This window comes from Sinocyclocheilus grahami, unplaced genomic scaffold (genome assembly GCF_001515645.1).
Source record: "Sinocyclocheilus grahami isolate Dianchi unplaced genomic scaffold, SAMN03320097.WGS_v1.1 scaffold734.1, whole genome shotgun sequence".
NCBI lineage: Eukaryota > Metazoa > Chordata > Actinopteri > Cypriniformes > Cyprinidae > Sinocyclocheilus > Sinocyclocheilus grahami.
This window is the reverse complement of record NW_015505913.1, coordinates 8,518-18,041: the sequence shown is the minus strand read 5'-3', so window position 1 is coordinate 18,041 and position 9,524 is coordinate 8,518. Positions and strand designations below refer to the sequence as shown.

The 9,524-nt window shown below is 35.5% G+C and overlaps 1 protein-coding gene across 1 annotated transcript in view; it reads left to right on the top strand.

Annotated features, from left to right (window-relative positions):
* The first annotated feature begins 2,562 nt into the window (after positions 1 to 2,562).
* LOC107560565 (deoxynucleoside triphosphate triphosphohydrolase SAMHD1-like) overlaps positions 2,563 to 9,524 on the top strand; it is an 11,746-nt gene continuing 4,784 nt past the window's right edge. The window contains exons 1-2 of the mRNA XM_016244783.1: positions 2,563 to 2,715; positions 9,343 to 9,503. Of these exons, the coding sequence (XP_016100269.1) occupies positions 2,563 to 2,715; positions 9,343 to 9,503 (314 nt within the window). The remainder of the gene's footprint in view (positions 2,716 to 9,342; positions 9,504 to 9,524) is intronic.

Sequence of the window (9,524 nt, the reverse complement as noted above, 5' to 3'; positions counted from 1 at the left end):
ACATAAACACAGACTGTATGCTTACAGAGTGACTGTGTTAATGGCTTTAATGGTTTATTATATCTTCATGCTGCATTCATCAATGCAAACACAGAAACAACTGACACGAGTTAAGATTTATTAGACATCCATTAGCTTAAAACATGATTAAACTTAAATGACACATTTAGAAACCTGACTCGGGATCAGGTAAAAGCCACTGGTTCATGGGTTCACTGAAACGTTTCGAAACAGTGATAACATGATGAAGCAAAAGGAAGGCATCAGACATCATGTTTTTATTCATGAAGGATGCTGTAATTGTACAATGGCATGCATGTATGCAAATATCAGACATTATATTTGCTCATGAGGGATAACGCATCGGTAGGTTGTGTGTGGTGTCAGTCTTTTTTGTCTTTTTCTCAGGTAGGAACATTTTAATTTACATTGTAATATAATTTACTCTAACACATTCAAAATAAACACATTCAAAATTTCCGCGTTAAAACTTCACATGTACCGTTTAAAGCGTTTTGGCCCTATCAGCCTTCCATACAAAGCCTCATTTGCTGAAATCTCATGACTTTTGCAGTTTGATATGCGCTCCGAAACACTTTTTTTTTTTTTAACAAATGATTTGCAAAGTTTTTAGAGCTACACAGAGCAGTGCTTGAGAAGCGCTTATAACTTGCACTTATACTTTTTCTCCCTGGTTCATGGTGATAATATGAGTTGTAAGGTCACCATAAAACAACAGTTTGCAACATAAAGCTGCACAATGACTGTTTTTGTACTGGTAAAATAGTTGGAATCGACTGATACCATAGGTCTCAAGCACAAGTTACAAATTAGTAATTAATTTTTTTTTTTTTTTTACCTGTGATTTTGTTCAATTAACAATATATTTAATGCATACAATATGCACTGAATTGGATGCATAACTATTTTCCTGCTCATCTGAACACACGGAAATGCTGCAAGACAGAACTAATCAATCACAGAGAGCGTTCACCCACTGCTGACTCTGCATTCAAACAGGGCTGCGCTTCCTAAAGTATCATAAACCATCCATGCTTTTGGGCAATGCAGGCAGCACAGAACAATTATTATCAGAGGGCAGAAAAACATAATATGTTTGAGTTATTTCACAATAAACAAATTGAAATTGTAGCCTATTTTGTGCAATTTATTTAAAGTGAACGGTAAACTTGATCATGTTCTATTCTGGAACTAATGTTTATTATAAATCATAAACTGTCAGAATAAAAAGGTTGTATTTTATGGGTGCAACTGTAAGTCCCTTATGAAAATAAACCATGTTTGTACTATACAGTGACTGTAGTATGTGTAGATTTCCATGGTTACCTCTACAGTAAATGTATTTTAACCATGTGTAAACAAAAATATAACCTAATAAGCTGCAATCTAGGCATATTGAATGTTTTATGCCTTTCAAATAGGGGTCAAAATGGATATCATTACCCATTTTACTCGTCATAAATTACTAATTTAATAAATGTAATAATTTAAAAGTTAAGTTTAGGGGTATTGGTGCCGGTTTCAACGATACTAGGCTTTGGAAGTATCGATATTGTATCGAAAGCAAAATAATTAAGTGGTATTGCCCATCTCTATTACAAATGGCCACATTGCTCTTCTGTTCAAAACAAGGGGGATAGAGCCGTGTAATGGTGGTTGGCTGCCCTCTGCTGTAATTCAGCCCTCACTACAACAGGTTTCTACTGGCAGCCCTTCAAACTCTGTTCCCTTTCATGGGAACTTCGAACTGCGTCCTCTAGGGGTCGCTATGGGGGACGCCTCGTCGTGACCCGTGTCTGAAGCATACATTGAAAAAACACCAACTCGTTGGCCGAACTTCTCCTCAGATGATTGTGATGATTGTGAGCTGTTCAGCACATGGACAGGATCTCCGTTCACTCTGTACAAGACTTTGGTTTGTGTTTGAAACTTATGATCATATTCACAGTGAAAAGTGATTGTTTGTCCTTTAGATGCAGTCCGGATAACAGACGTCCCACAAGAAGAAGAGGCTGAAAATGATTTCAACAAATCATTGCAACATACACTGAAATCTTGAACTATTATTAGTATTATTAAAGGTGCACTAGGGAACTTTGGCCTCTCTATCGCCATCTCTGTTTGACACATTTCAATATTACATTCCTTTTTTTAATGTAGGTTGTGCTTGTTTTTTGGGTCTGTGTACTGTATGGTCGCCTGTGATCAAAACATGAGAGAAATGTTATCCTATCAAGGCATGTATCCAGGGGGGGGAAATGTCATCTTAACAAGTGAGTCATACATAGTAGACGGGTGTTATTTCTGTTTACAGACGACACGTGACCTCATAAATATGACTAACATAAAAATTAAAAATAAACATTCTCAGCTCAAATTATAAATCATTATTATACTGTTGTCAAATATTATAATGCAGTGAGGCAGTTTGAAGTTTTTTCCGTAGTGCACCTTTAAACAGTACTATAATAAAAATATAATACTTAATGTAGTAGGTAATAAAGTATCATACGCACTTCTGTTCACCTCTAATGTAACATCATGACTCCATTCCTGATTGTTTCCACATGTATATTCCCCATCATCCTCTCTGCTGAGGTTCCTGATAAACACTGTGAAGAATCTGCTGTTTTCATCGCCATACAGAGAGAAACTCCCATTATTAACCCAACCGCGCTGAGACTCAGTACTGATGCCTGTCCTACAGTTTCTGATTCTGCAGAAATACTTTCGTTTATGCTGATCATTAGGCTTTCTCTGGTTTGAGTTCATGCACTTGAACATTACACTCCCTCCAGTGCAGCCAGTCACTTTGACACAAAGTACCTGACCTGCCAAACACAAGTTCATTTGCTCTGTGTTATTTAATATTTTCAGTCTGGACCGTATAATTTAAAGCATTATTTGACTAGACTGACTAGTAAAGAACTGACCTGAGATCAGACAGATAGTGATGATGATGATGGTAATGATGGCGACCCTCATTCCAGATTGACTTCAGTCTCACTGATATTCAGAGAATAAACAGATCACAATCCAGAGAAAGCAAGAACTGACAAAATACCTTCAATGCAATGTATGAATGTAAATAATCGTTAAAAGTACACACACATCCTCCTCTCACATTTCTGCTTCCTCTTTCTCTGAACGGTTCCACCCACAAACAGGGCGTTAAGTGTGAGGATATGTGTGAAAGACTCTGCAAACATGCAGAGAAACATACTGTATAAGCATAACACACAAGACTAATGGCACAATGCATGAACATAAACACAGACTGTATGCTTACAGAGTGACTGTGTTAATGGCTTTAATGGTTTATTATATCTTCATGCTGCATTCATCAATGCAAACACAGAAACAACTGACACGAGTTAAGATTTATTAGACATCCATTAGCTTAAAACATGATTAAACTTAAATGACACATTTAGAAACCTGACTCGGGATCAGGTAAAAGCCACTGGTTCATGGGTTCACTGAAACGTTTCGAAACAGTGATAACATGATGAAGCAAAAGGAAGGCATCAGACATCATGTTTTTATTCATGAAGGATGCTGTAATTGTACAATGGCATGCATGTATGCAAATATCAGACATTATATTTGCTCATGAGGGATAACGCATCGGTAGGTTGTGTGTGGTGTCAGTCTTTTTTGTCTTTTTCTCAGGTAGGAACATTTTAATTTACATTGTAATATAATTTACTCTAACACATTCAAAATAAACACATTCAAAATTTCCGCGTTAAAACTTCACATGTACCGTTTAAAGCGTTTTGGCCCTATCAGCCTTCCATACAAAGCCTCATTTGCTGAAATCTCATGACTTTTGCAGTGTGATATGCGCTCCGAAACACTTTTTTTTTTTTTAACAAATGATTTGCAAAGTTTTTAGAGCTACACAGAGCAGTGCTTGAGAAGCGCTTATAACTTGCACTTATACTTTTTCTCCCTGGTTCATGGTGATAATATGAGTTGTAAGGTCACCATAAAACAACAGTTTGCAACATAAAGCTGCACAATGACTGTTTTTGTACTGGTAAAATAGTTGGAATCGACTGATACCATAGGTCTCAAGCACAAGTTACAAATTAGTAATTAATTTTTTTTTTTTTTTTACCTGTGATTTTGTTCAATTAACAATATATTTAATGCATACAATATGCACTGAATTGGATGCATAACTATTTTCCTGCTCATCTGAACACACGGAAATGCTGCAAGACAGAACTAATCAATCACAGAGAGCGTTCACCCACTGCTGACTCTGCATTCAAACAGGGCTGCGCTTCCTAAAGTATCATAAACCATCCATGCTTTTGGGCAATGCAGGCAGCACAGAACAATTATTATCAGAGGGCAGAAAAACATAATATGTTTGAGTTATTTCACAATAAACAAATTGAAATTGTAGCCTATTTTGTGCAATTTATTTAAAGTGAACGGTAAACTTGATCATGTTCTATTCTGGAACTAATGTTTATTATAAATCATAAACTGTCAGAATAAAAAGGTTGTGTTTTATGGGTGCAACTGTAAGTCCCTTATGAAAATAAACCATGTTTGTACTATACAGTGACTGTAGTATGTGTAGATTTCCATGGTTACCTCTACAGTAAATGTATTTTAACCATGTGTAAACAAAAATATAACCTAATAAGCTGCAATCTAGGCATATTGAATGTTTTATGCCTTTCAAATAGGGGCTAAAATGGATATCATTACCCATTTTACTCGTCATAAATTAGCAATTTAATAAATGTAATAATTTAAAAGTTAAGTTTAGGGGTATTGGTGCCGGTTTCAACGATACTAGGCTTTGGAAGTATCGATATTGTATCGAAAGCAAAATAATTAAGTGGTATTGCCCATCTCTATTACAAATGGCCACATTGCTCTTCTGTTCAAAACAAGGGGGATAGAGCCGTGTAATGGTGGTTGGCTGCCCTCTGCTGTAATTCAGCCCTCACTACAACAGGTTTCTACTGGCAGCCCTTCAAACTCTGTTTTATTAGCTGTCATTAATGTTGAAGTAATCAGTCTGTACATACACACTAGATCCGGGAGTGGACTGATTGTTCTGTGAACACAATGACGAGTCACTCCTGAAATGATGACTGAAGAGTAGCCCCAGGAACATTCTGGACTGAACGATAAAACTATTCAAATCACAATCAATTACAACCAGGAATACTATAGTATTACGACCCCAGCTTTATGGAGCCGAGCTCTCTTCTGTAGCGCACACGTTCATGATCAAAAGCGAATAAATGTTTAGAGTAAATGAATCAAATCTGAGCTAATAGTTTGTCCGTTCTGAGCTGCTTTATTCATTTAAACTGCTACACTGACTTATATTACCACATAAAACCAATTAATGTTTATCTATTATTCATGGGCAAAAGACACCATCTCTTGTACAGTGCAAAGTTGAGCTGACTATAACAAATTGCAAGCAAAGCATAAAACTGCACAGGTAACTTATAAAGGTTTAAAGAAAACTAATCTACATCTGCACATTTTGGAATATTGCACAAGAATACAATTTCCAAAATGTAACCCGCACAGTCGCTTAGGTGGATTTTTTTTTTCAACAAAATAAAATGCATAAACTGTAATGTAAACATATTTACTAAAGAAGCTCCTTGTAAATTTATTAGGAATAAGAGAGAACTAAGTACTGAGAACTAAGAAAACCTAGAACTGACATGCTGTTGTCATTAAATTTTTAATAAAATTGTTAATATCGCAACAGAGAGTTACAATTGTTTTTGTGTTTTTTTTGCATGTGGGCCCAAGGCTGACTTGCTACGCGACTGCTGCGTGTTGCTTTATTTAAAGGCAGTACCTGTGGATTTGCTGATGCAGTGAAAATCTCTTCACTAGTGCTAACTGCACAAGCATGTGTGCTGCTGTTAGCTAGCAGTTTACGTTTCTACTAAATAATAGGGTTTTCAAAAACTTCTACGTTTTTGCTTAACTCAGTTTTGTTTTATTTTAAGAAACATTCTTTTTAGTATTCTCAGATAAAAAACATTTAGAATATTAATCTGCTCACATTGTTAACATGTTATAAATATTAGTTTATAAGCATGCATGGCAGTTATTGTCATTTAGTGCATTACAGTAACATACTGTAAAGCGGCTAAATAACTGTAAAATTACAGTAAACTACAGGAAAATGTGCTGCCAGTATTTTACTGTTAATTTACAGGAGAATTCTTGCTACACTGTAATTCTATATACAGCAAACCTAAAAAATGCAGTGCTTTATATGTGAAGCTGCTGCTGCCAGGTAATTACTACAGTGAAATTTACAGTTTTACAGTATAACAGTCCTGTCCGCATCTAATTGTTTCGATAAATTCATATTGTGCTTTATTTAAAGGAACTGCTTGCAAAAATGAGTACATTTCATGAATGCATTTCATAATTTAGTCTTGTCTTTTTCTTTATAAGCCTTAATAATAACAGTCTAATGTGAGGCGATGACCTGCCTTCAGATAAATACATGAGGAATTATTGATTATATATATCATAGAGTTATTGATCTTGACTTCCAGCACACAAACATCAATGACAGTCGACGCATCACAGTTACAATACAGTACATGCTCTCTAAATGTGTTACACAAAGGTACGACAGAGGCAACGACATGAGTGCAATAACATCAACAATAAAGAAATAAATCAATAATTCTCATTTCTCATGACTTCAAGCAGAGGAATCGCTGGATTAACAACTTACAGGTTTTAGTTAAACGTATTTGGCACAAAAAAAAACATTATATTCATTATATTATATTTTTTATTTAGTTCTATAGTTTCGTGTTGCTAGCCTAATTTAAATCTTTAAGTGTCAACTTAACTAATTGAGAGAAAAAAAACTAAAGTTTTTCAGAAAAACCTATGTGTAGGTTTAAATGCGACCCATTTATAATACTGTATTACTTACACTATTCCAGCAAACGAACTGCATGCATAATTTTCAGAAACCCAATTCACAAATGCCAGAAAAGCGAAAAGTCAAATCCAATAGATCCTCGCTAAAACATGGCATGCACCATTTTTAGCGGCATTTATTCAACTTCTTAACTATTTTTTTTAAGTACATTCCACATGGATATAGCAACTAATTGATAACATTATTGTTATTATGGGCCTACTTTATTTCCCTGAACATATGAACACCGGTCGTAACAAAGATCTTTCATTGGTTTGGTGTATGAGATTGGGCATGCCCTGAATGAGCTGCCGGATCTGGCTTGTTCTGGCACAAATTAAAGGCCCGGGTTTAATTCACTGTGCAAGTTTCGCTCTGTCTCACTCACAGACGCGCGCACAAGCCTTTTCTTTGCCGTGAGCGTGAAAAGGGATGCTATCTAATGGACTTTTGTTTTCAAGCGCTCAATTCACTCTTGTATGCGCTGTTGTATGCACATTGTCCTTGGGCTGTGCACAGACGGGGTGTGCGGATGTCTGCGAATGCTCCTGATGATAAAAATTACGCAATGTGAACAGTGCGCGGACACCACAAACATGGACAAACAGAACAGAACAGAACATTAAATGTTAAAAGATCTCCTTCTATATCATTATGTCATCATCCAGTTCACGTCCACAGACGCTCTTAGTGAGATTTAGATGTTGATGTTTTATTGAAAATGTTTGGTTACCATTATGGTGAACAGTGTTTTTCGTTGGTTGGGATGTGAGTTCTGTCCTGTGCTGGTACCCAGCATGCATTGTGACATGAAACATTTAAAGTCACCATTGTTGAGAGTCATATGATGATTCTTGATGTTTATGTGTATCTGAATGTTAACGTAGTTAAAAATGTCATGTGCACAATGTGTTTTCAGACTCCTTCATAACTACTGATTACCTCATAAACTTAACAAAACAACATAAAGTAATTTCTGTATGGAGTAAAGCTGATCTTGTCATTCAGTGCTGATGTTGCTACTGTCAACACATAACCAACATGTCTGCATTGTCTCTTGGCTTTTCTTAACAAACATGCTTTAAAAAACACAAACAGCCAAAGAAAAAGTAATGTTGAAAAGTCAAAAACCCAACAAAAGCAAACACTGCTCTCGATAATCGAATGATATACTTCAAATGAATCCATTATTTTCAATAAAATGTCAACATCTAAAACTCTGATGATTCCCAATGATAACTTCTTTAGACATGTGACTGAAATAAAGTCAGACTTATTGATAATAAGTAAAGCTAGTAACGCTGCTGAGATCCTGAGAGATTTAATGTCTTTTATTTTCAGTCATAGTTCTTTTGTTTCTCTTTTTCTTTTCTTCAGTGATTCTGCTTGTTAACATCAGTTTCTGGATTCTCTCTGTCAGGTGGACTGTATTAGTAAACTCATGTAGGGAATAGTGAATGAGGGTGTAGGGTGTGATTTGAAACACAGCCTCTGAGTGTAGACTGAACACTGATAATACACGTTATATTGCTGTGACTACTTAATCAAAACAACAAATACTACTAATATTTATTGATATGTGCAGATTGTTGATTTCTTCAAGAGATGTTTATTCAGAAAGGTTTCGTTTTACAGTTTTTACTAACATAAATGATAAACAAAGTGCTTATTTCATCAATCCAGATAAACATGACGGGATAATTTTTTGAACACCTTAATTTATTAAAACTAATGATATGACTTAAACAAGTTTAACATCCTAAAAATATAATAACAGACAAATGTATGTGTCCTTCAACCAACCAACCAACCAACCAAATCAGTCGATATATATATATATATATGTATGAAGGAGCTTCTTTACCGCATCCGTGATATTTATTAAAAATATATTTTTGTATCCTTTTTGTTTGTTTTGATTTATTTACTAACCACGAATGAAGGAAGACGTTTTATTCAGAAAAATGGAATGCGTGGATTATTTCATTGGACATGGAGCCCTTAAACTGAAACTAAAACTCTTTACATTACAAGTACCTTAAAGGTACACTATATGAAAAAAAAACAACAACTATGAAATCATTCCGATTGATGAATCCGAACGTAATGTTTACTTGAAGGCTAAATAAAGTGATGTGCGGGTTTATATGTCATAAGTTTCAGTATTGGATTTGATCTTTTGACATGCGCACACTGCATGAAGAGACAGAGTTTCCCTGCTGTTCTCCTGCCCTTGCTTCTGTTAAAGAGCAAACTTAATATTCATCTATTTCGAATCCTAATTAAGAGACAATATGACCACAAAGTTGGAAGCATCAAGTTATATTTAGTTATAAGTTAAAACCTGTTAGAAAACTGAAGTCTGTATTTTGTAGGTCTTCAACGGCCCCATCCATCATCACATGGAGCTGCACCCCCTGCTGGTGAAGATCACAGATACTCCTCAGTTTCAGAGACTGAGACACATCAAACAGCTGGGAGGAACATATCTGGTGTATCCGGGCACTTCCCACAATCGCTTTGAACACTCACTTGGGTGAGATATTATTATATTCAG